The 26,479-nt window shown below is 44.8% G+C and overlaps 2 protein-coding genes across 2 annotated transcripts in view; both read right to left on the reverse strand.

The window, feature by feature from the left end:
• Positions 1 to 2,890: 2,890 nt before the first annotated feature.
• On the reverse strand, positions 2,891 to 14,483 carry si:ch211-180a12.2. Its single transcript, XM_041238724.1, has 10 exons — positions 13,857 to 14,483; positions 10,946 to 11,305; positions 9,465 to 9,741; positions 9,326 to 9,351; positions 8,637 to 8,927; positions 7,801 to 7,911; positions 6,795 to 7,220; positions 4,402 to 4,719; positions 3,876 to 4,083; positions 2,891 to 3,014 (listed from the first exon to the last, which is right to left on the reverse strand). The coding sequence occupies exons 1-10, from the start codon at positions 13,897 to 13,899 to the stop codon at positions 2,891 to 2,893; spliced, it is 2,184 nt and encodes a 727-aa protein (XP_041094658.1). The 5' UTR covers positions 13,900 to 14,483.
• Positions 14,484 to 15,290: 807 nt separating this feature from the next.
• The window catches only part of LOC121306852 (integrin alpha-X-like), a 32,128-nt gene continuing 20,939 nt past the window's right edge, over positions 15,291 to 26,479 (reverse strand). The window contains exons 16-30 of the mRNA XM_041238815.1: positions 25,675 to 25,817; positions 24,232 to 24,383; positions 23,811 to 23,942; positions 23,285 to 23,358; positions 22,633 to 22,774; positions 21,596 to 21,706; positions 21,013 to 21,092; positions 20,692 to 20,775; positions 18,810 to 18,888; positions 18,287 to 18,388; positions 17,502 to 17,582; positions 17,072 to 17,185; positions 16,844 to 16,951; positions 15,787 to 15,893; positions 15,291 to 15,415 (exon numbers count right to left, since the gene is read on the reverse strand). Coding sequence (XP_041094749.1) covers positions 15,307 to 15,415; positions 15,787 to 15,893; positions 16,844 to 16,951; positions 17,072 to 17,185; positions 17,502 to 17,582; positions 18,287 to 18,388; positions 18,810 to 18,888; positions 20,692 to 20,775; positions 21,013 to 21,092; positions 21,596 to 21,706; positions 22,633 to 22,774; positions 23,285 to 23,358; positions 23,811 to 23,942; positions 24,232 to 24,383; positions 25,675 to 25,817 — 1,618 coding nt within the window. The 3' untranslated portion in view covers positions 15,291 to 15,306. The remainder of the gene's footprint in view (positions 15,416 to 15,786; positions 15,894 to 16,843; positions 16,952 to 17,071; positions 17,186 to 17,501; positions 17,583 to 18,286; positions 18,389 to 18,809; positions 18,889 to 20,691; positions 20,776 to 21,012; positions 21,093 to 21,595; positions 21,707 to 22,632; positions 22,775 to 23,284; positions 23,359 to 23,810; positions 23,943 to 24,231; positions 24,384 to 25,674; positions 25,818 to 26,479) is intronic.

Below are 26,479 nucleotides of genomic sequence, written 5' to 3' on the forward strand. Positions count from 1 at the left end.
ATACTTCAGTCAAATCATAAATAATACACAGACACATGGAATGGAGGTGCAATAATTAATATATTCTGTTTGTAATGATTCAGCTAACATGCTGAAAATGTAAATACAGGACCACTGATCTGTTATCAAAAGGTTCAATACTATCTGAGGTTGTGAGGTATTGATTCATAACACAAAAAAATGGGGTGGACCCCAAACATGACAATGCAATATGTAACACATACTTACACCCTGATGTGTGCTATAGAATATATGAATATAGGAGATGCCTGTTCCTGTTGCAAAACAGACAGACAGACTCTGATAATATGTACAAAATTGCTGAGGATGTAAAAACAAAGACAAAACTGAGAAAGAGGTTTCTTCTGTAAGAGTGATTCAATCAAGGTGTAAATGTTATAATATGCATGTTTGAAAAGACGAAGGTTTCCAGTTTTTCTCTCATAATGGGAATAGTGTTTTGATCCGCGCAGAATTTCTCGAAGGTTTAAATACTGAGATTAAATCAAATGTTTTAGTTTGGTTCAGGCACTTCTTTCCCCTCGATCTCCACCCTCTCCTCCTCCCCCTCCTCCCCTCGCTCTTTCTCTCCCCTCTCCCTCCTTCAGTCCCTCTCCTCTCTCCTTTCTTCAGTACTCTTCCTCTCTCCCTCTCTCATCCTATCCCCCGCTCCCATCCTATCTCCTATTGATAAAGGGTCCCCCTTGGGCTCTCCTCTCCCCCCCCCTCCCTCTCTCGCTCTCGCCCTCTCTGCTCCTCCTCTCCCTCCTTGTATCCTCTCCTTCTGTCCCCTCTCCTCTCTCCCTCCTCTCCTTCCCTCCTCTCTCCCTCTCCACCTCTCCCTCTCTCCCCTCTCCCTTTATCCTCTCCCTCCTTCAGTCCCTCTCCTCTCTCCCTCTCTCATCCTCTCCCTCCTTCTCCCTTCCTCCTCTCTCCCTCTCCCCCTCCCTCCCTCCCTCTTCTTCAGTCACCTCTCCATCAAGGACGCACTCCTAGCCCATTCCCGCCGCCATGCGGGCCTTCTATTCCGTATCTCCCTCGACCTCTCATTTTCTCTTCCCCTCCTCCCCTAAATGGGATGGTCTTCTGTCTCCCTCTCCTCTCTTCATCTGTCCCTCTCCGTGCGTCTCCCTCCTTCACCTCTCCCATTCCTTCCAGTCCCCCCCCGCTTCCCAGAAACTCAGGAGATCCTGCTAAAGAACCTGCTCCTCCCCTCCGCTTCTTCTCCATCCCTCCTGGAGGACTTCCGGATCTCTCACCGGGGAGCTGAAATTAAAAAAAAAAATTCTAGATTTACAAACATATCACATAAACAACAACTTTAAATTAACTCCTCCTACGACCTCCCTACCCCCCCCCCTCACCCCTCAGTCGCAGCTTTCCCATACTCCTCTCCTCCTCAGCAGAGCTCAGCATTGCTATACATCATACACTATCAGGACTTCGTTTCCGCTCATCAAGCTTTACCCTACTGGTAGAGTGAGAGTGGGTCATCGATAGGGGGAGAGGAGATCCCTGAGTAGGATAGGGGCTCCTCATCTATCTCCCTCTCCCTCTCCCTCTCCCCTTTCCCTCTCTCTTTCACCTCTCCAGTCTCTATACTCCGCTCTCCCCAGTGCAGGATGTTTGATCTGAGCTCTCAGCCCCTCCTGTCTCCTCCCACTCTCCTCCGAAACCCTGCAGCAGCTGACGAGGGTGTAGGTTCCGTCGTCATGGCAGCTGCGAGTCTGCAGTTCCGACGACAGAGTCTCCAGGCCTCCCCCTGCTAGCAGAGCCCAGGAAACGCAGCTCTGCCTGGGGTAGCACTTCTCAAGGATCAGGGTAAATACCTGCTCCGCCCCTCCCCCACCTTCTTCTCCAGCATCGCTACTGGCAACAGACTTCCGGATCTCAGAGATCACAGGGGGAGCTGAACTTTAAAAAAAAAATATATATTTACATATAAAAAAATTTATATAATTGATATTTTAAAAAAACCCCACTTTTTTTTAATTTATAGCTTTAAACATTTTTAACATGCATCTAGGGGAGGGGGGGGTGGACGTACGACAATGCGGTACAAATCTTTTATGGGATCTTTTATAATACGTATACGCATATGTATATGTGATACGTTACTGGTACTGAAAATTTAATATATCCTTACAAGACACTTTGCTGTGCTTTTACTGTGGGAAATTTTATAAAGGTTAGTTTACCCTGTTTTTTAATATGCTTTACCAGACCTCTCTGTGCTTTACAATGCTTCCCTGTGCTTTACCAGACCTCTCTGTGCTTTACAATGCTTCCCTGTGCTTTACCAGACCTCTCTGTGCTTTACAATGCTTCCCTATTCTTTACCAGACCTCTCTGTGCTTTACAATGCTGTCCTATGCTTTACCAGACCTCTCTGTGCTTTACAATGCTTTCCTATGCTTTACCAGACCTCTGTGCTTTACAATGCTTCCCTATTCTTTACCAGACCTCTCTGTGCTTTACAATGCTTCCCTGTTCTTTACCAGACCTCTCTGTGCTTTACAATGCTTCCCTATTCGCGATTTACCAGACCTCTCTGTGCTTTACAATGCTTCCCTATGCTTTACCAGACCTCTCTGTGCTTTACAATGATGTTCGTAAAGCAGGAAACCCCAATAGCAGTACAGCAGTATTTCATGTTTGATTTTGACATGGGTGAAGTTACACACATGGGATCGTCAGTGAACAATACTGAGGCAGACAAAGAACATGGGGTTAGGGTTAAGGTTAATGTTTAGAGTTGGGGTTAGGGCTTAGGATTATCAATAGCATGCACAGGACAGTGACGGGACAGGACAGGACAGGATGGGACAGGACGGGCCGGGACGGGGCGGTGTTCTGCTAACCTGTGATGCTCAGGGGCCCAGCGCACCTCTCACAAGACACAGATTCCAATGGGCTCGCTCAGGGTCGGGTGCGAGACGCGGCACACGAAACTGTAATCCTCTACATCGGCTATACAGCGCGGGGTGAATGACACCTGGCTCTCCGAGTGAAACCTGCCAATCCATCAAGAGAGCATCAGAACTGAACAAGAGAGCATCAGAACTGAACAAGAGAGCATCAGAACTGAACAAGAGAGCATCAGAACTGAACAAGAGAGCATCAGAACTGAACAAGAGAGCATCAGAACTGAACAAGAGAGCATCAGAACTGAACAAGAGAGCATCAGAACTGAACAAGAGAGCATCAGAACTGAACAAGAGAGCATCAGAACTGAACAAGAGAGCATCAGAACTGAACAAGAGAGCATCAGAACTGAACAAGAGAGCATCAGAACTGAACAAGAGAGCATCAGAACTGAACAAAAGAGCATCAGAACTGAACAAGAGAGCATCAGAACTGAACAAGAGAGCATCAGAACTGAACAAAAGAGCATCAGAACTGAACAAGAGAGCATCAGAACTGAACAAAAGAGCATCAGAACTGAACAAGAGAGCATCAGAACTGAACAAAAGAGCATCAGAACTGAACAAGAGAGCATCAGAACTGAACAAGAGAGCATCAGAACTGAACAAGAGAGCATCAGAACTGAACAAAAGAGCATCAGAACTGAACAAGAGAGCATCAGAACTGAACAAAAGAGCATCAGAACTGAACAAGAGAGCATCAGAACTGAACAAGAGAGCATCAGAACTGAACAAGAGAGCATCAGAACTGAACAAAAGAGCATCAGAACTGAACAAAAGAGCATCAGAACTGAACAAGAGAGCATCAGAACTGAACAAGAGAGCATCAGAACTGAACAAAAGAGCATCAGAACTGAACAAGAGTGCATCAGAACAATCTTGACACGTTTGCAATTCTGTTTGTAATTAGGGCAGCATGACTGAATGTGTAATGGGCCGCAGTGTCTCTACCTGCTTGTCTCGTCCTCGAAGGGCCCCCAGGTGAGCAGTCCATCCGCCAGCTCTCTCTCCTCCCCGGGGGCGTCCCTGCCTCTCCGCAACCAGCACACGGCGAGGTCTGGGGGGTCGAACCCCGACACCCCGACACTGAGCGTGAACGCCTGGCCCAGCTGCACACGCGAGGTGGCTATCTCGGACACAAACGGGCGCCCGCCAATCCCTAAACAAACAAGACCCAGAATCAAACAAGACACAGATTCCAACCTGTCTGAGTCTCTTTCTCTATCTGTCTTCCCCTTTCCTCTATCTCCCTCTCTCTCTCTCCTTCAGACAGGTGATCTCTGCCCTCCTTGCTCTCTGCCCTCCTGTCTCTCGCTCCTTGTTCTCTGCCCTCCTTGCTCTCTCCTTCCTCGCTCTCTCCCCTCCTCGCTCTCTGCCCTCCCCTCTTTCTGGCCTCCTCTCTCCCCCCTCGCTCTCTGCCCTCTTCGCTCTCTCTCCCTCCCCTCTCCTCCCTTCGTCCCTCCCTCCTCTCTCTTACCCGGTGTCAGTGATGTCACCTCCCTCCTAATTGGCTCTTTCAAAGACAGGTGGTCTACGATCACACGCACTCTGAACCCCAGATCTCCCAGCCTGCCCCTCTGAATTCGTAACACGCTCCCTGCGTTGTAGTAGCCCTCGTCCTCCTGGCTGGGGGACACCTCTGTGCTGGCTGAGGCAGGGATCAGATCGTCCTGCTCCCCGCACGACCAGCGGAACACAATGTTTTTGGGGTGGAAATGCCGGGCTTCGACGGACAGCAGGATCTCGGGGTTACTGACAGCAGAGAGGTCTCTGATCTCCGACACTGTGGGTTCAGCTGAAACAAAAAAAACAGACACACTTCAAAGAATTAAATAGAGATCTTGCAATTATTGCTATAAAACCACCTTTAAAATCCATTCTCTCACCTCTTATTAGCTTCATTAACATGATCACTGGCCCCTCCCTTTAAAGGAGCGCTGACCATCTTTCAAATCCATTCTCTCACCTCTTATTAGCTTCATTAACATGATCACCGGCCCCTCCCTTTAAAGGAGCGCTGACCATCTTTAAAATCCATTCTCTCACCTCTTATTAGCTTCATTAACATGATCACTGGCCCCTCCCTTTAAAGGAGCGCTGACCATCTTTAAAATCCATTCCCGGAATAATAAATGTAATTGATTTCAAAGTGGATCTTCAGAAAGAGTCAAAGAATTTCATAATCATATAGATATAGCGAGTATAACTTCCTAACTTGCTGCATCCTAGTTCATATTGTATTCTAGCAGTGTTATTATTATACACGGCATCCTAGTTCATATTGGATTCTAGCAGTGTTATTATTATACACGGCATCCTAGTTCATATTGGATTCTAGCAGTGTTATTATTATACACGGCATCCTAGTTCATATTGGATTCTAGCAGTGTTATTATTATACACGGCATCCTAGTTCATATTGGATTCTAGCAGTGTTATTATTATACACGGCATCCTAGTTCATATTGGATTCTAGCAGTGTTATTATTATACACGGCATCCTAGTTCATATTATTCTAGCAGTGTTATTATTATACACGGCATCCTAGTTCATATTGGATTCTAGCAGTGTTATTATTATACACGGCATCCTAGTTCATATTGTATTCTAGCAGTGTTATTATTATACACGGCATCCTAGTTCATATTGGATTCTAGCAGTGTTATTATTATACACGGCATCCTAGTTCATATTGGATTCTAGCAGTGTTATTATTATACACGGCATCCTAGTTCATATTGTATTCTAGCAGTGTTATTATTATACACGGCATCCTAGTTCATATTGTATTCTAGCAGTGTTATTATTATACACGGCATCCTAGTTCATATTGGATTCTAGCAGTGTTATTATTATACACGGCATCCTAGTTCATATTGTATTCTAGCAGTGTTATTATTATACACGGCATCCTAGTTCATATTGTATTCTAGCAGTGTTATTATTATACACGGCATCCTAGTTCATATTGTATTCTAGCAGTGTTATTATTATACACGGCATCCTAGTTCATATTGTATTCTAGCAGTGTTATTATTATACACGGCATCCTAGTTCATATTGGATTCTAGCAGTGTTATTATTATACACGGCATCCTAGTTCATATTGGATTCTAGCAGTGTTATTATTATACACAGCATCCTAGTTCATATTGTATTCTAGCAGTGTTATTATTATACACGGCATCCTAGTTCATATTGGATTCTAGCAGTGTTATTATTATACACGGCATCCTAGTTCATATTGGATTCTAGCAGTGTTATTATTATACACGGCATCCTAGTTCATATTGGATTCTAGCAGTGTTATTATTATACACGGCATCCTAGTTCATATTGGATTCTAGCAGTGTTATTATTATACACGGCATCCTAGTTCATATTGGATTCTAGCAGTGTTATTATTATACACGGCATCCTAGTTCATATTGTATTCTAGTCAGTGTTATTATTTGCACTAACTATAAGCTACACTGTGTTTCAATATGAAGCTTGCATTGTAACCCTGCGCTGCCCTGTAACACCTGTGTGAGTCGCCTGGGATAAAGGCGTCTGCCAAATAATAATAATAATAATAATAATAATAATAATAATAATAATAATTCACATTTCTATAGTGCCTTATATCCCAAGGATTTCACACACAAAAGAAAAAAACAAGCAACAAAAAATGTGATTTTAATCATAAAATAAAATAAAAATAAAAAAAACGAAAAGATTAAAAGCCAGTTTGTATAAAATACACAAATCTAATTCAATCGCAATGAAAAAAAACAAAAAAAAAAAACACACACACAGCTTGATTGTAAAATTAGCAAAAGAATGACAAAAAGCTTACAAATAAACAAATAAATAAATAAATCTCTTACCTAGCAACAAAAGCTTGCCCGAATTTTTCTCAATGAGTTTCTCCTTCCCCCAGTGAGACACCTGGCAACTAAACACCGCCCCCTTGTGGTCAGTGAGATTCGGCACGAAGCTGATGTGAGAGAAAACGACGGACTCCTTGCCCGATTTCACCTGGAAAGGTCCCCGAGTTTTGATCTTGTACCCCCGGGGTTTAGTGGCCCTGGGGGTGGCGGGGGTGAGCATGGGGGTGAGCTGGGGGTCCTGGGAGGGTGACAGGGTTGGCCGGGAGAGCGGGCTCTCCCAGATTGCCTTCCCGTTGACAGACCAGTTGACCCTCACGTTTTGGACATTCCTGCCCTCCACTGAGCAGGACAGCACGGCCTTCCTCCCCACCACGACCCTCGCTGGCTGGATCACCCCCGACACTGTCAGCCCCTTGTTCCTCTCTGCGGAAGAACAAGAGACGGGAAGCGTTGGAGAAAGGGCTCCTGATACCAAGCAGTTTAATCCTGGCTCAGCCACTACCTCGCTGTGTGTGTGTGTGTGTGTGAGACCCTGAGCGAGTCACTCAACCTCCTTGTGCTCCGTCCTTCAGAAGAGACGTCAAACAAACGAGGTCCTACTGGAAGAGACTCTGCAGCAGCAGCAGTGGTTGATGATGCAGAGTTCACCCTTCATGCTTCCCTACGCTTTACCAGACCTCTCTGTGCTTTACAATGCTTCCCTGTGCTTTACCATACCTCTCTGTGCTTTACAATGCTTCTCTATGCTTTACCATACCTCTCTGTGCTTTACAATGCTTCCCTGTGCTTTACCATACCTCTCTGTGCTTTACAATGCTTCCCTGTGCTTTACCAGACCTCTCTGTGCTTTACAATGCTTCCCTACGCTTTACCAGACCTCTCTGTGCTTTACAATGCTTCCCTGTGCTTTACCAGACCTCTCTGTGCTTTACAATGCTTCCCTACGCTTTACCAGACCTCTCTGTGTTTTATTATTGTTACTGTGGAAAACTCATCTGCTCACTGTCTCTGTTGCTCCACCACATGCCAAGGCCCAGTAGGGATGCCAGCATGAGAGATATTCCCATCACTGCCACTGCTGCTTTCGCAGCCACGGGCAGGCTAGTGTCCTCGTCTGAGAGACAGGGAGGGAGAGGGAGAGGGAGAGAGAGAGAGAGAGAGGGAGGGAGAGAGAGAGAGAGAACAGCAAGAGTTAGTTTTGTTAGATTTGGGGTTGGCATATTGATTTTTGTTTTTTATTTTGCTGTTTTTGCAGGCTTGCGCCCCACACTTAGCGCACCCTTGTGGTAAAAACATGTATGTTCCCTCGCCCCCCCCTCGCAGAACATCATAGATAGATAGATAGATAGATAGATAGATAGATAGATAGATAGATAGATAGATAGAGTCCGTGTCTATCTAGATAGATCTTAGATAGACAGATCTTTCAGATAGATATAGATTAGATCAGACAATAGATAGATAGATAGATAGATATAGATAGATAGATAGATATAGATAGATAGATAGATAGATAGATAGATAGATAGATAGATAGATGTTTTAGGGTTAGGGTTGGCATTGGGGTTAGGGTTAAGGCTAGGTTTGGGTTTGGGGTTAGGGTTAGGTTTGGGGTTGGTGCTGGCGTTAGGGTTAAGGCTAGGGTCAGGGTTGCGGTTGGTGTTAAGGCTAGGGTCAAGGTTGGGGTTGGGGTTAAGGTTAGGGTTAGGGTTAGGGTTGGCGTTGATGCTAGGGTTGGGGTTGGGGTTGGGGTTATGTTTGGGGTTAGGGTTGGGGTTGGCGTTGAGGCTAGGGTTGGGGTTGGGGTTTAAGGCTAGGGTCAGGGTCAGTCCTCCTCACCTTGTAGCATGATGTGAATCTCCTGGCTCACCGCTTGCTCCAAGCCCTCTTGTCTGACCCTGCACATCACAGCCCCCCCCTGGTCCCGCTCGGAGGGGGTCAGGGTGTGATACTCGAACCTGCGGAACGTCCCGTCGGGTTTAGTCACCGCCCCCTCAGCACCAAACTCCTTCCCTCCAATCACCCAGCTCACCGCAATGTCTTCTGGGTAATATCCATCTATCTCACAGCGCAGAGTTTGGGGTCCGTCCTGAACCACAGTGAGGGGGGACACTCGGACCACTGGGTGCTGGGGGGGGGGGGGGGGGGGGGTTGGTATTAGTGTTCAGCTTTCAGATTCATTTCCATTAGTTATGTGAGGAGATAGACAGTAGTCTTGTACCATAAGAGATAGGGAAAGGGGGTTGACTGGACTGTTTGGGTAGTAATCAAGCTGGTAGTAAAACCTGGACTGGGTGACACTGCTGTGCAATAGGAGTCTGATTTCCATCCCTGCAATAATAATGCTGGTTATCATCACAAGGATGGGAATCAGACTCCCGCTGCAGAGCAGTGTGATCCAGTCCTGGTTTCACGAGGAGTTTAATAATAAGACACACCTGAGCTTGTTACCTAGACACACTGGGGGCTGATAAAACCTGGACTGGGTGACACTGCTGTGCAATAGGAGTCTGATTTTTCACACTCACTTCTGAATTTCAGGGTGAAGTCCTCTCTTCATAGAGTCCAGTGAAAGCTGCTGAATATTGTTCCCTTGTTATCATATTGAATTGCTCCCCCTCTATTAGGAATGAACTCCCTCAGCTTCATAGAGTCCAGTGAGAGCTGCTGATCGCTGGCTCCTCTGCCCTCTGCTTCACCACACAGCTGAAGGTGGCGTTCTGGTCTCGACTGGTCGGAATGAACTGGTACGTACTGGTGGCTCTGAAAGTGCCGTCCTCGGAGCTCTGATGAACTGGTCCCGTACTGGGAGACGTCACTGGGATGGACTCCCGAAGCCAGGTAAAGGTGATCCCCGCAGGGTAGAAACCAGTAGCGGAGCAGAGCAGTGTGCTCTCATTACCCATCGAGACCAGACGAGATTTGATAGAGACGACTGGAGAGGCTGGGGTATTGATAAAGAATAAAAGCTGCAGTTACACTGGCTGTACCCTAGAGGGGGCTGGTGCGTGCTGATATGTATATGAAGCTACGATCACAAGTTTCGCTTACAAAGAATAAACTCATTTTTGCTTCTCCCTCAGCTTCATAGAGTCCAGTGAAAGCTGCTGAATAATGTTCCCTTGTTAACATATTGAATTGCACCCCCTCTATATAGAATGAACTCCCTCAGCTTCATAGAGTCCAGTGAAAGCTTGCTGAATAATGTTGCACCCCCCTATTGTTAACATATTGAATTGCACCCCCTCTATATAGAATGAACTCCCTCAGCTTCATAGAGTCCAGTGAAAGCTGCTGAATAATGTTCCCTTGTTAACATATTGAATTGCACCCCCTCTATATAGAATGAACTCCCTCAGCTTCATAGAGTCCAGTGAAAGCTGCTGAATAATGTTCCCTTGTTATCATATTGAATTGCACCCCCTCTATATAGAATGAACTCCCTCAGCTTCATAGAGTCCAGTGAAAGCTGCTGAATAATGTTCCCTTGTTAACATATTGAATTGCACCCCCTCTATATAGAATGAACTCACTCAGCTTCATAGAGTCCAGTGAAAGCTGCTGAATAATGTTCCCTTGTTAACATATTGAATTGCACCCCCTCTATATAGAATGAACTCCCTCAGCTTCATAGAGTCCAGTGAAAGCTGCTGAATAATGTTCCCTTGTTAACATATTGAATTGCACCCCCTCTATATAGAATGAACTCCCTCAGCTTCATAGAGTCCAGTGAAAGCTGCTGAATAATGTTCCCTTGTTAACATATTGAATTGCACCCCCTCTATATAGAATGAACTCCCTCAGCTTCATAGAGTCCAGTGAAAGCTGCTGAATAATGTTCCCTTGTTAACATATTGAATTGCACCCCCTCTATATAGAATGAACTCCCTCAGCTTCATAGAGTCCAGTGAAAGCTGCTGAATAATGTTCCCTTGTTAACATATTGAATTGCACCCCCTCTATATAGAATGAACTCCCTCAGCTTCATAGAGTCCAGTGAAAGCTGCTGAATAATGTTCCCTTGTTAACATATTGAATTGCACCCCCTCTATATAGAATGAACTCCCTCAGCTTCATAGAGTCCAGTGATTATCTAATAATAATAATAATAAATAATAATAATAATAATAATAATGCTATGAAGTTACCTTTCAGGCTCAGTCTGACGGTGCCGTTCCCTCCAATATCGTTGTATTTCACTTCGCACACGTACAAGCCCTGGTCTGCCAGGGTCACGTTTCCCAGGAGGAGAGACGCGTTGCCCCGCCTCAGCTCGTCTTCGCTCAGCGAGGCCCCGAGCCCCGGCTCAGAGGTGTTACCGGCGCCGTCGAACGAGGCCACAACAGTGCGGTTGAGTCTCCAGCTGACCCGCAGGCTCTCGGTCTCCAAGGCCACGCCCGGCGACCCGCCCGTGAACGAACACGGCAGGAGCGCGTCGGTGTGGAGCCGCGCCACGACCGGAGAAACCGGGACGGACAGCGTGAGAGCCGCGGGGCTGCCTTCAGCAACTGGCAGAGGAAACAAACAAGCAAACAAACAAACAAACAAACAAGTAAGCAAGCAAGCAAGCAAACAAACAAACAAGTAAGCAAGCAAGCAAGCAAACAAACAAAACAAACAAGTAAGCAAGCAAGCAAGCAAACAAACAAACAAACGGAGAGGTGTGTGTCAGAAAGATTTCAGATTCGAGTAAAAAATACTCCCACTAACGTTTTGTATTTCATTTTTAATAAAACCCAAGCGTAGGGTTATCAAAACGTTACCAGGTTGTTGTTTTGTTTCTTCCAAATTAAATAAGTAAGAACATAAGCAAGTTTACGAACGAGAGGAGGCCATTCGGCCCATCTTGCTCGTTTGGTTGTTAGTAGCTTATTGATCCCAGAATCTCATCAAGCAGCTTCTTGAAGGATCCCAGGGTGTCGGCTTCAACAACATTACTGGGGAGTTGATTCCAGACCCTCACGATTCTCTGTGTAAAAAAGCCTATTTTCTGTTCTGAATGCCCCTTTGTCTAATCTCCATTTGTGACCCCTGGTCCTTGTTTCTTTTTTCAGGTTGAAAAAGTCCCCTGGGTTGACATTGTCAGTACCTTTTAGGATTTTGAATGCTTGAATCAGATCACCAGTCTTCTTTGTTCAAGACTGAACAGATTCAATTCTTTTAGCCTGCCTGCATATGACATGCCTTTTAAACCCGGAATAATTCTGGTTGCTCTTCTTTGCGCTCTTTCTAGTTAAACAAAAAATTCTCGGTCAGTAATCGGGCGCTTTGTCAACATAGATAACAAACTGGACCATGTCGTTCCAGTTTCACACACACCCAGAAAAAAAAATGATTTGAAAAAAAACCAAACAAAATAAAAAAAAAAAACGTATTTTATTCGTTTGTGAAGTAAACGTCCACCATCTTATAAGTAACTCTATTATGTGTCTAGGGGAATCAAACAGTGGGAAATATAATACCATCTTGCTATAACGAATGATGCCCCCGCCCGCACGCTGAGGTCCTCCGACTCTGCCCTGCTTGTTATCCCCAAGCAAACGCGCCCCACACTCGGAGAGTGCCCGTTTAGCATCATGCCCCTCCCCCCGACTCTCTGGAACTCTCTCCCAGCTTTGGTGCGTGCGGCTCCCACAGTCGCTCGCTTCAAATCCACTCTCGAGACCCGCCTGTTCTCGCTCGCTCTCCGTGCTCTTCAAGCCTGATATCTCTTAGCTGTTGTCTAAATTTCTGTTTCAGGTTTTTCGCTCCCTCTTATTCGTGTGATTCTGTATGACACACGCGTCCACAGTGTCTAGAATTCACATCCTACCCTTGTATTCAGTGCATTGTGCCTGTAGTTAATATATTTGCATTGTGTTATATACTGTGTGTATTGAGTGCGCTATGCCCTGTATTTCACTGTATTTAATGTATTATGCATTGATCCTCACTATCTTGTAAAGCGCTTTGTGATGGTGGTCCACTATGAAAGGCGCTATATAAAATAAAGATTGATTGAAAGAAAGAAAGGAGAAGGAAACAAAGAATGAACCAAAGTAGATGTCAATAAAAAAAAAGAGAAACATGCTTGCATGTACGCTCGCAGTCCGTTTTTTGCTCAGGAATGTCCATACCAAGTTTCATCGCACTTCAGGAAGAGGTAAAGTAAGAGGCAGTAGTGTGTGAGGGCTGATGGGAGTTGTAGTTCTTCACACGGGCGAGTGCTGACTTCTAGTGGCTGTTGTGACACCTTTTATCTCAGGTTGAAAATAAACTTACTGATTAGCCAAAGACCCGATAAGATTCCACTGTGCGGCCTTGTGATCAATAAAGTAGCATTTCTCACACCTTATCACTGCAGCATTGAATAAATACATTCTTTCAGAGTGCAGTTACATAAAAGCTACAGACACACACAGACAGAGAGAGCCACACAATCCTGCTCAGTTTGACTCTGCAATATAATCCCTTCTTCTTGGTGTCTGTGTTAGTTTACTGCACTCTGAAAATAGTTTAGTTTCATTAAAGCTGCAGACAGACAGACAGAGCCTCACAATCCTGTTCAGTTTGTCTCTACAGTATAATCCCTTCTTCTTGGTGTCTGTGTTAGTTTACTACACTCTGAAAATAGTTTAGTTTCATTAAAGCTGCAGACAGACAGACAGAGCCTCACAATCCTGTTCAGTTTGACTCTACAATATAATCCCTTCTTCTTGGTGTCTGTGTTAGTTTACTGCATTACTAGAAGAAAGGCTTTGACAATATCCTTCAAACTGCTGACAATAAAAATAGCTGATTGATTTTTAACAGACTAAAGCTGAGAGAACACGAAGCTGCTTGGGACTTGGTTTCAGGAGACTAGGTTTCAGGTCGCTGCCCGGCACACCAGGGGAGACTAGGGGTTTGACACAGCAAACCTCTAACTAGGTCTCCTTGAACCAGGTTTCAAACCGCTGTCCTGAAAAAGCTTAACTTTATTCCTGAAATTGTAAGAGTTGGAATCAATAATGTCGTTCAGTGCGCTGGACAAGATAACATAAAATATAAAATAGTCATTTGATTTTTAAACAGACTTACGTTTATTCAGGAGAGCGAAGCAAATGAGAAAAGCTGTCTTCATTTCTTTAAAGGGCGGACTAGACCTTGAAAGTGACTCCTTCAGTGGAATTGAGTTTGACTTCAGAATAGATTGGAAAAGCAAACAGACCGAATGCCCTTCGTTTCACAATACCCATTGTAAAAAGTATACTGCAGAGATTTTACAGTAAAAGTACACACAACAACACCTGCCATAGCACTGTCAATAGGGTGACCATGGGACTGATTCACCTGCCATAGCACTGTCAATAGGGTGACCATGGGACTGATTCACCTGCCATAGCACTGTCAATAGGGTGACCATGGGACTGATGTTAATATCAGCCATCGAGAGAGACACACACTATTTATTTATTATTGGTTCAAACACTACAGCATTTAAAAGCACACAATGTGACAATAACTTTGCAAGCTATTACAAAGACAGTACTTTAAAATGAATCATATTTACTTCAATATAGGTATATACCTCATAAGTATGGCTACAGGTCAGCTTGATTTTAACCCTTTGTAACATAACACGGACATAGCAAAGGAGAGAGCTGCTTCTGCATCCAGCACTCAAAGAATATCACAGACATCTGCAGAGCTTTTGGAGATGTTATAGTAATAAAATAATGACTTGGATCACGTTATTGAGGAGTTTGGTGATAAAACGAGTGATCAGGAGAGGATTTATCAATGTGCACGACTATAAAGAGGTATGTGAAAAATACAGCGAGACGCTCCCCGAGCGACTCTAGGGGCTCATCTCATACTGAGGCCCTGGAACAGTACAAAATGTGAAGTGTCGAAAATTGCGATTCAGTGGCTTTTTAACCGGACGTTTACTATTCCCATTGGGGTCTATGGAGGAGAAACAGCCTGGCTTTCTCCATTGGGGTCTATGGGGGAGAAACAGCCTGGCTTTCCCATTGGGGTCTATGGGGGAGAAACAGCCTGGCTTTCCCATTGGGGTCTATGGGGGAGAAACAGCCTGGCTTTCCCATTGGGGTCTATGGAGGAGAAACAGCCTGGCTTTCCCATTGGGGTCTATGGGGGAGAAACAGCCTGGCTTTCCCATTGGGGTCTATGGGGGAGAAACAGCCTGGCTTTCCCATTGGGGTCTATGGGGGAGAAACAGCCTGGTCTTTCCCATTGGGGTCTATGGGGGAGAAACAGCCTGGCTTTTCCATTGGGGTCTATGGGGGAGAAACAGCCTGGCTTTCCCATTGGGGTCTATGCGGGAGAAACAGCCTGGCTTTCCCATTGGGGTCTATGGGGGAGAAACAGCCTGGCTTCCCCATTGGGGTCTATGGGGGAGAAACAGCCTTGCTTTCCCATTGGGGTCTATGGGGGAGAAACAGCCTGGCTTGAACATTCAGAACGATATGTAGAAGATGATGTGTAAGAAGATGGTGTAAGAAGATGATGTTTCAGACTCCTCCACTCATTCCACGGGTGTAGTAGGGGCCCCCTCCTCCTCTCCCTTGACCCCTCCATCATCTTTGCCCTCTTTCATGAGATCCTTGTACTGCCTCTTGAAGAAACCAGCCTGGGAGACAGAGAGATATAGAGAGAGGTATAAAATGAGACAGAGACACACACAGAAAAGATAGAGCGACACACAGACACCATGTGACAGTAAAGGCTCTCCGCGTGGACTGCAGGATGTGCCCTATAGCCCGGAGATCACGGGTTCGAATCCAGCCGACCGTGACCGGGAGTTTGTAATGGCCGAGTGCTGCCCGGTAGGGAGGGCAGGGGAATCCACCGTTTCACCACACACCAGGCAGAGTGGGGGGGGGGGGGAGTGGGGGGGGGGGGGGGGGGGGGGGGGGGGTGTTCACCCTTGGGAGTCGGGGCTTGCTTCCACTCACGCCGTATGGTGCCAGCAGCACGATGGGCACTGTGCCCCTCCTACTTACCCGATAGCCCCGCCGTGATGAGTGCCAGCAGCACCAGCCCCCCCACGCTGCTCCCGATCACCACGGGGAGGATGTTATACTCCTCGTAGAGCTCAATACGGGTGACAGCCTGAGAGCAGGGAGAGAGAGCAGACTAGTACAACACACACTGTACCCTAGATACTATACACTGTACACTACACACTGTACCCTGTACACTAGATACTATACACTGTACCCTGTACACTGTATACTACACTGTACCCTGTACACTATACACTGTACACTATACACTGTACACTACACTATACACTGTACACTATACACTGTACACTGTACACTAGATACTATACACTGTACAATACACACTGTACCCTGTACACTATACACTGTACACTATACACTATACTATACACTGTACACTGTATCCTGTACACTAGATACTATACACTGTACAATACACACTGTACCCTGTACACTATACACTGTACACTGTACCCTGTACACTATATACTATACACTGTACTCTATACACTGCACTATATACTATACCCTGTACAATAAACACTGTACCCTGTACACTAGATACTATACACTGTACACTATATACTGTACCCTGTACACTAGATACTATACACTGTACACTATACCCTGTACAATACACACTGTACCCTGTACACTAGATACTATACACTGTACACTATACACTGTACCCTGTACACTAGATACTGTACACTATACACTATACACTGTACAATACACATTGTACCCTGTACACTAGATACTATACACTGTACATTATACACTATATACTGTACACTATATATACTATATACTATACACTGTACAATACACACTGTACCCTGTACACTATATACTATACACTGTACCCTGTACACTAGATACTATACACTGTGCACTATATACTATACACTGTACACTATATACTATACACTGTGCACTATATACTATACACTGTGCACTATATGCTATATACTGTACACTATACACTGTGCACTAGACCAAAATCTCCCTCATCCCTTTTACCCCCCCCCCCCCCCCCCCCCCCCCCCTCCTCACTGTGGTCTGGGTGTAGCTCTTCTCTGACTTGGTGAAGATGTGGATGAACTGGCTCTGATCGTATCCCAGCGAGGCAACGCTGAGCAGATTCACTCTCCTCTGCTGACTCTGTCAAGAGAAAAAATGAGCAGGGTGAGAGAGAGAGAGAGTGGGGGGGGAGGGGGGGGGAGGGGGGGGGAGACACACGCACACGCACACACACAGACACTCACACACACACAGGCTCACCTGTTCGATCCAGTCTGATTTCACTTCTCCACTGACGTTGAATGAAACTTTCTTCCTGGTTTCCAGTTTGGCAATCTGACAGGTGAACACCCTACACTTCGCTACACTGCAGTCCTGCAAGACAGAGGAGCCAGCATTACAACAAAGACCCTACCCCTACCCCTACCCCTAACACTCGTCCAGGACGTTCTGTCCTGCTCACACTCGTAATGTTGTGTTTGGGATGGAGATGGGATGGGATGGGGGATGGTACACTGGATGTGCCGACAGACGGTCTCCCTCCATGGTTGTAACGGTGGGGAAATACAAGAAAAGTTGGGGGTGGGTGGGGGAGGCTGGGGGCTACCAGAAGAGGTACCAACAATTTTCACCAGAAAAAATTTCGAGCGATGGTTCAGGTGTAATCTCAGTACCCCCGATGGTGTCTTACCAAAGTTTGGTCTTTTTTAAAGCTCGCTATGAAGTCCACATTAGAGTCAGGTCTCTCCTCTGAGACAGTGCAATGAGGAATCTGGGAAGACAGCGAAGAGAGGAAGGATTTTCAATCTCATGATTATTAATTTTGTAACCAGGGTTCAAACCCCACCTCTGCCACTGGACTGACCCCCCTGCGTGGGACCCTGAGCGAGTCGCTTCACCTCCTTGTGCTCCGTCCTGCGGGCGAGATGTTAAATCAACATCCTATTGGAAGTGACTCTGCATATAATGCGCAGTTCACAGCCTGCCTCTGTACAGCGCTTTGTGATGGTGGTCCACTATGAAAGGCGCTATATCAAAATAAAAAGACTTATAAATACTACATAGAACAAATGTGGTGTTTGATATTAACGAGGTGCTGAACAATATAAGATAATTACATATAATGAAAGTAGAGTCTCTACAGCAATGCAAAAGATCAAAATTCTTTCGGCCAAACTTTCAGTTTAGCTGGCTTCCTGTTGAGACATTAAGGCTGCCACTCTCGTTATTTTGCTTCAAAAGGATCAATTGTATAAGACCTGCTCGTATTATTGTCTTCCAAAAAAAAATCTCTTTATTAGTTTAAAACATGACTGCTTCGGTTTAAAACAGTTGTGGCAAGGCATGAGGTTTGCACCATGCTAGATTTTTCGGGACCACTCTAATTACTCTTTAAGTGTGGAGATATATCAGCCCACCCTGTGATGTGCCTCAGTGAGCTCTGTTGAGGTCACAATATTGACAAACAGACTTTACCTTCAGCGTGTTCTGATCACTCCAGATCGGTTTTCCTCCCAGTTCAACTGGGATTTTGATCGTCACCGTCACTGGGATTTCTCTCAAGCCGAAATTCTCCACCTGGGCGAAAAAAAAAATAAAAAAAATGATATTGCTATATAATAAACCATCTGCACTGTTCTGCGCCTCACTGCAGACTTTTACACGGCCATAGAGAAGCGCTCGTCCGATTGTGATGAAACTTGCTAAGAGAGTTAGAATCTGGGGGATGTCTGTCTGTCGTGTCTCTCTGTATGTCTGTCTGAGCCGCGTGTCTGTATGTCTATCTGTTTGTCTGAGCCGCGTGTCTGTCTGTCTGTCTGTCTGTCTGTCTGTCTATCTATCTGTTTGTCTGTCTGAGCCACGTGTTTGTCTGTCTGTCTGTCTAGCTGTCTGTCTCTATCTCACTGTCTGTCTGTCCATCTGTCTTGCTCTCTCACTGCCCCACTGTCTGTCTGTCTGTCTGTCACAATTGCTAATATATATATTTTTTCGACTGTACCTCAAAGCGATGCTCCACAAATTTCTTCATGTCGTTTTTTCCCACTGAGAAATTGACGTAGTTTGTAGAGTCCTCTACCCTGTAGAAGAAAAAAAATAGGGTTAAATGAATAAGGAATAATAATTTTTAATCCTGAAGCCACTCTTAAGACGCTGTCCATCCTAACTTAATAGAAATCATGTTTCAACCTCAATTTAACCCCTGAAATCGGAGAATTACTTTGCTTAGATCAAAATCTCTCTTGTAATAAGTGTGCCATAGTAAAAGCACAGCAAAATGTAATACAGCACAGTGAAAGCATTGTAAAGCACAGAGGTCTGGTAAAGCACAGGGAAGCATTGTAAAGCACAAAGAGGTCTGGCAAAGCATAGGAAAGCATTGTAAAGCACAGAGAGGTCTGGTAAAGCATAGGGAAGCATTGTAAAGCACATAGAGGTCTGGTAAAGCACAGGGAAGCATTGTAAAGCACAATGAGGTCTAATAAAGCATAGGGAAGCATTGTAAAGTACAGATAAGTCTTGTAAAGCACAGGGAAGCATTGTAAAACACAGAGAGGTCTGTATAGCACAGGGAAGCATTGTAAAGCACAGAGAGGTCTGGTAAAGTACAGGGAAGCATTGTAAAGCACAGAGATGGTAAAGCATAATTTTAAACCAATAATAAAGATTTACAGCTCTGGCCAAAAGTTTTGCATCACCCTGTAGAATTAACTCCTTTTGATTCATGAAGTCGAATGAAAGCTTCTGAATAAAGTTACGTTAACAACGTATTGAATTACACGCCACTTTGTAGTTTTCCATCTACTTCACCTAAAAACTGACAATTGAAAAATGTGACATTTCGAAATCTAACATGAAACACTACTGTACAACTTTTACGGCTTCTGGTAGAATTTTATTGTCATTTTGTAGTTTCTTTGAAATACTCTGCTGCCCCCTGGTGTTTGGAAGAAACACAGAAGTAAGTAATATACTGTATATAGACCCTCAAACAGCAGATCAAAATGATAATTTTAAAATTATGTCTCAATCCTAAAATTCTAGGTGGTGCAAAACTAAGTGTTTTAAATCAAAGCCCAAGCTTAACCCTTAAATATTCAAACACTTAACTGCAGTACGATTAAAAATTTACACCAAAAGAAACCACATATAAAATAAAGATGTTAAAGATTTAACTGGTGAGATAATTCTGCACATTTATACTGTAGAATACCAGCGAAGGAAAATAAGTACTGGTGCTGTGTTATTTTTTGGTACGCGTTACAAAGTGGTACGCAATGCTGGTTACAGGTTTTCACATCGTTATTAATGTCACCATTAAGAAAACAGTATGAAAATATTTATCTAATGCAACACATGGGGTCTTGTAAATGTGTTTACTTGTGTTGTGTTTTTCTTCACGAGAAATCGGTTGTCTGTTTCCATTTACGAATGGTAAATGTGCCTCTTTTTGACAATAGCAAAACACCCATCAGATCGCAATTGATTGCACCTGTACCACAATCTGACAGCGTACCACTTTCTGACGTTACACAGGTCACGTTTTGGTGTGCGTACCCCATTCTGACGACGTACCGCTTTCTGGCCCTACACCGGCAGATCAATCAATCAATCAATCAATCGATCTTTATTTTACAAAAAAATCCACAATACTTTAAATACAGAGAAATGCATCATACATGATATACAGTAAAAAAAAACAATGTTATATACAGAGGAAAGTGCAGAATACATGAAATAGCAGCAGCGACACATCAGCTAATAGCAGAGATCAGGCTTAAAGAGAGCGGAGAGCGAGAGAGAACAGGCGGGTTTTGAGAGTTGACAGATCAGGTGGGTCTTGAAGGCCAACACAAAATAAATCACAAAGATAAAACACGTACTTTCTGACTTGAATGTTGACGGCAAATTTGACAGGTATTTCTTCACTGTGGACGCTGTCTTTGGTGATGTGCTCGTCATTCTCACTGGGGGAAAAGAAATGACACGACAAAACGGTAACTGGGTTCATAAACAGCTTCCCCTGTCTGCTGGTGTCCTGAATATTTTCTGCTAAAGAAGGTCCTGAGCGAGTTTCATCACAATCGGACAAGCGCTGCTCTAGATAGGTGTGAAACTAAACACTAGGTGTGACAGACAGACATGCAAACAATATACGTGTTATTATTACCAGGTTATATTAAATAATAATAATTATACATTACCTGGTTGCCTTGGCAGATATTTTCATAGTTGTGTTCAGCTGGCTCGCTGCGTCAACATCAAATGTGGCAACAAAAACAGCCTTAAAGAAAAAAACAATTCAGACAGTCTCCCAAAATCACCACAGCTTTATATATTATACTGGACTGAGGCTCCAGCAATGATTCACACAGCCCCCCTGAGTTTCAATAGCCATAGTTTTATATATTGTACTGGACTGTGGCTCCAGCAATGATTCACACAGCCCCCCTGAGTTTCAATAGCCATAGTTTTATATATTATACTGGACTGTGGCTCCAGCAATGATTCACACAGCCCCCCTGAGTTTCAATAGCCATAGTTTTATATATTATACTGGACTGTGGCTCCAGCAATGATTCACACAGCCCCCCTGAGTTTCAATAGCCATAGTTTTATATATTATACTGGACTGTGGCTCCAGCAATGATTCACACAGCCCCCCTGAGTTTCAATAGCCATAGTTTTATATATTATACTGGACTGTGGCTCCAGCAATGATTCACACAGCCCCCCTGAGTTTCAATAGCCATAGTTTTATTTATTATACTGGACTGTGGCTCCTACCTTGGCTCCCTGTTTGAAGATGGGTTTGTTTATCGAACAGGAACTCATCCTTGTCGTTTCTCCTTCTTTTCCTGGAGTTGCTTCACAGCTCACTGTCACTCTCCTGTCAGGCTGGAGAGAAAACAAATATAATATAATCCTTGAAAGAGAGCTCTGTACCGCAAGTAATGCAAGGCAGTACATTACAGACTCCCGCTGCACAGTGGTTTGATCCAGTCCTGGTTTCAGACTGTTGCCCCCCTGAGTTTCAATAGCCATAGTTTTATATATTATACTGGGCTGTGGCTCCAGCAATGATTCAGACAGCCCCCCTGAGTTTCAATAGCCATAGTTTTATATATTATACTGGACTGTTGACGCGCACACACACACACACACACACAGACGCACACACACACTCTGACCGCACAGACAGTACAGACAGACACACACACACACACAGACACACACTGACACACACACACAGACAGCCCCCCTGACACACACACACACACACACAGACTCACAGACAGACAGACACACACACACACACACAGACGCACACAGGCAACACACACAGACAGACGCACACACACACAGACACACACACAGACAGACACACACACACACACACACACACACACACAGACAGACTCACAGACAGACAGACGCACACACACACACACAGACTCACAGACAGACAGACACACACACACACACACACACACACACACACACACACACACACACACACACACACACACAGACACACACACACACACACACACACACACACACACACACACAGACACACACACACACACACACACACACACACAGACGCACACACACACAGACGCACACACACACACACACACAGACAGACAGACGCACACGCACACACACACAGACCACACACAGACTCACAGACAGACAGACAGACACACACACACAGACTCGCAGACAGACAGACACACACACACACACAGACTCACAGACAAACAGACGCACACACACACACACACAGACAGACAGATGCACACACACAGACAGGGTACCTGTAGCAGGGAGACACGTCGATAGGACAGCCCCGAGGGGAAGGTGAATTGAACCACAGTGTTGTACGAATCCTCTTCCACATTTTCGATGGACACAGTGAGGTTGAGCACTGGAGATATTCCCACCTGCAGCTCATGAGCCCTGCAGCAGGGGGGGGTAGAGAGCAGAACCAATTATCTGCATCTGCCTGTGTTTATCTGTTTCTCTGTGTCTGTCTGTCTCTCTATCTAGCTGTCTCACTAACTGTGTCTATTTATCTGTCTTTCTATCCTCCTGTCTATCTATCTAGCAAGCTCGCTATCAACGTTGCTGTCTGTCTGTATGTCTTTCTGTCTATCAGCGTCTATAGAAAGCTGTAATCTAGTGCGCTGGCATTGCCTGCTGTGTGCTGGGCAGAGCCTGGCTGTGCTGTACACAGGGCAATGCTGGCAGGACCGCACTGTATAACACTGATATAAAACCCTGGACAGAACTACAGCAGCTACCCAACACAGTGGCGTCTATAGAAAGCTGTAATCTAGTGCGCTGGCATTGCCCTCTGTGTGCTGGGCAGAGCCTGGCTGTGCTGTGCTGTACACAGGGCAATGCTGGCAGGACCACGCTGTATAACACTGATATAAAACCCTGAGTTTAAACTTATTAAAGTCGTACCCTGAGAAATTGAATGAAAGCTTCAGGTGGTCGATGCATTTGTTGTCTGTCCCGCAGTTTCTTTCAAAATTCAGCTGAAAATTACAGAAAAATAAATAAAAATTCGAACATAATAATGAACCAGCCCCCTTCTCAAAGCACAGAGAAGATAATAAACCAGCCCCCTTCTCAAAGCACAGTGAAGATAATGAACCAGCCCCCTTCTCAAAGCACAGAGAAGATAATGAACCAGCCCCCTTCTCAAAGAGGGAGAGAGAAGGGGGGAGGAAGAGAAGGGGAGAGATATGGAGGGAGAAAGGAGGAGAAGGGGAAGGGAGAGTGGAGGGGTAGAGGGAGAGAGATATGGAGAGGAATACAGGGGAGAGACGAGGAGAAATTAAGAAATGGGGATTGGAGGGGCAAGGAGAGGGTCAAGGGGGAGAGGCAGCAGGGCAACTGAACAGGGAATAAGCTGTTGTATATTAGACTCTGTGTGTGTGTGTGTGTGTGTGCGCGCGCACGTGCGTTCCACTCGCTTTAGACTCACCGGAAAGAAGAGTTTTGTCAAACTGTCCGGGTCCAAGATGGGTTTCAATCCATTGGAACGGCTAAGAGGCAAACCACTGAAATGAAAATTCACTTCGTTTCCGATGCTGTTCAAAGAATCCTCGGGACACTCCTGCAGCAGAAAGCAAACCGTGTCACACATCCTGGCTGTAGGGGTGGGAATCAGACTCCCGTTGCACAGCAGTGTGATCCAGTCCTGCTTTCACTAGGAGTTTAATAATCAGACACACCTGAGCTTGTTAGCTAGACACACTGGGGGCTGATCAAGCTGGTAGTAAAACCTGGACTGGGCGACACTGCTGTGCAATAGGAGTCTTATTTCCCTCCCTGTGTTGACTTATTTTAATGATCTAGCCTGCCCGATAATTTTACCCATAAGAGACAGGTAATTATTCCCTTACAGGAATAGTCATGGTGTGATTCCTGCATTTGAAATTGCTGTTGGTGTTGATTGTTTCAGTAAGATTTCGTTCCTTGGATTTGAAGTATGCTCTAAATTGCGTCCTCACTGAATCCAGAACTAAGTTGTAGGTGATCAAAGAAGATCCAATGCCTGGTGAGAGAAAAGAACATCTGCTAAAAACAGAGAATGGGGCAGCGCTCCTTCAAAGGGAGGGGCCAGTTAATAAAGCTAATAAGAGGTGAGAGAATGAATTTTAAAGATGGTCAGCGCTCCTTTAAAGGGAGGGGGCCAGTGATCATGTTAATAAAGCTAATAAGAGGTGAGAGAATGGGTTTTAAAGATGGTCTGCGCTTCTGTAAAGGGAGGGGCCAGTGATCATGTTAATAAAGCTAATAAGAGGTGAGAGAATGGATTTTAAAGATGGTCAGCGCTCCTTCAAAGGGAGGGGCCAGTTAATAAAGCTAATAAGAGGTGAGAGAATGGGTTTTAAAGATGGGCAGCGCTCCTTTAAAGGGAGGGGCCAGTGATCATGTTAATAAAGCTAATAAGAGGTGAGAGAATGGATTTTAAAGATGGTCAGCGCTCCTGTAAAGGGAGGGGCCAGTGATCATGTTAATAAAGCTAATAAGAGGTGAGAGAATGGATTTTAAAGATGGTCAGCGCTCCTTTAAAGGGAGGGGCCAGTGATCATGTTAATAAAGCTAATAAGAGGTGAGAGAATGGATTTTAAAGATGGTCAGCGCTCCTTTAAAGGGAGGGGCCAGTGATCCTGTTAATAAAGCTAATAAGAGGTGAGAGAATGGATTTTAAAGATGGTCAGCGCTCCTTTAAAGGGAGGGGCCAGTGATCCTGTTAATAAAGCTAATAAGAGGTGAGAGAATGGATTTTAAAGATGGTCAGCGCTCCTTTAAAGGGAGGGGCCAGTGATCCTGTTAATAAAGCTAATAAGAGGCGAGAGAATGGATTTAAGATTTTTGCAGTCCCCCCCCCATGACTGTCTCATGGTTCTACTCTGCATTTACCATTTTATTAATATGCTTTACCAGACCTCTCTGTGCTTTACAATGCTTCCCTATGCTTTACCACACCTCTCTGTGCTTTACAATGCTTCCCTATGCTTTACCAGACCTCTCTGTGCTTTACAATGCTTCCCTATGCTTTACCAGACCTCTCTGTGCTTTACAATGCTTCCCTATGCTTTACCAGACCTCTCTGTGCTTTACAATGCTTCCCTATGCTTTACCAGACCTCTCTGTGCTTTACAATGCTTCCCTATGCTTTACCAGACCTCTCTGTGCTTTACAATGCTTCGCTATGCTTTACCAGACCTCTCTGTGCTTTACAATGCTTCCCTATGCTTTACCACACCTCTCTGTGTTTTGTTACACTTTGCTATGCTTTTATTAGGGGAAACCTTTATAAGGGACAGGCTCTACATTACCTAGCTGGTCACTTGTTGTTTTTTTCATTGTAAAGCACACTGTGAGTTTGATTTGCCTTGAGATGCTGCAGTCAATGTTATCCATCTTAATGATATCTGGTGTGTAAGTAATTTTGGTTTCAACAAGAACCACAGGTCTGGACCTGAAAAAAAAAAAAAAAAAAAAAAAAGCTATTAACCAGATACATCCCTTATAGGCTTCTAAAAATGAATCTGCAAACCTCTCAGATTCGCTGGTTATACCCTACCTGTGCACTAGATCCCTTATATACATTTTCCACAAAAAATTTATTTTCCCATGGTTATACGATACATTTACCACAGCTTACCCTGCTTTGTTTTAATATGCTTTACCAGACCTCTCTGTGCTTTACAATGCTTCCCTATGCTTTACCAGACCTCTCTGTGCTTTACAATGCTTCCCTATGCTTTACCAGACCTCTCTGTGCTTTACAATGCTTCCCTATGCTTTATTAGACCTCATTGTGCTTTACAATGCTTCCCTGTGCTTTACCGGACCTCTCTGTACTTTACAATGCTTCCCTATGATTTACCAGACCTCTCTGGGCTTTACAATGCTTCCCTATGCTTTACCAGACCTCTCTGTGCTTTACAATGCTTCCCTATGCTTTACCAGACCTCTCTGTGCTTTACAATGCTTCCCTATGCTTTACCAGACCTCTCTGTGCTTTACAATGCTTCCCTATGCTTTACCAGACCTCTCTGTGCTTTACAATGCTTCCCTATGCTTTACCAGACCTCTCTGTGCTTTACAATGCTTCCCTATGCTTTACCAGACCTCACT

Source organism: Polyodon spathula, chromosome 50 (genome assembly GCF_017654505.1).
Source record: "Polyodon spathula isolate WHYD16114869_AA chromosome 50, ASM1765450v1, whole genome shotgun sequence".
Classification (NCBI taxonomy): domain Eukaryota; kingdom Metazoa; phylum Chordata; class Actinopteri; order Acipenseriformes; family Polyodontidae; genus Polyodon; species Polyodon spathula.

Bases quoted from the DNA above. Each gene is read 5' to 3' on its own strand.
- si:ch211-180a12.2 (XM_041238724.1), bottom strand. From the start codon at position 13,899: ATGAAGACAGCTTTTCTCATTTGCTTCGCTCTCCTGAATAAAC. The intron at 4,720-6,794 runs GTAAGAGATTTA...TTTTTGTTTCAG, and splicing joins GGGCAAGCTTTTGTTGCTAG to CTGAACCCACAGTGTCGGAG. The intron at 4,084-4,401 runs GTAAGAGAGAGG...TTGTTTGTTTAG, and splicing joins GGTGACATCACTGACACCGG to GGATTGGCGGGCGCCCGTTT.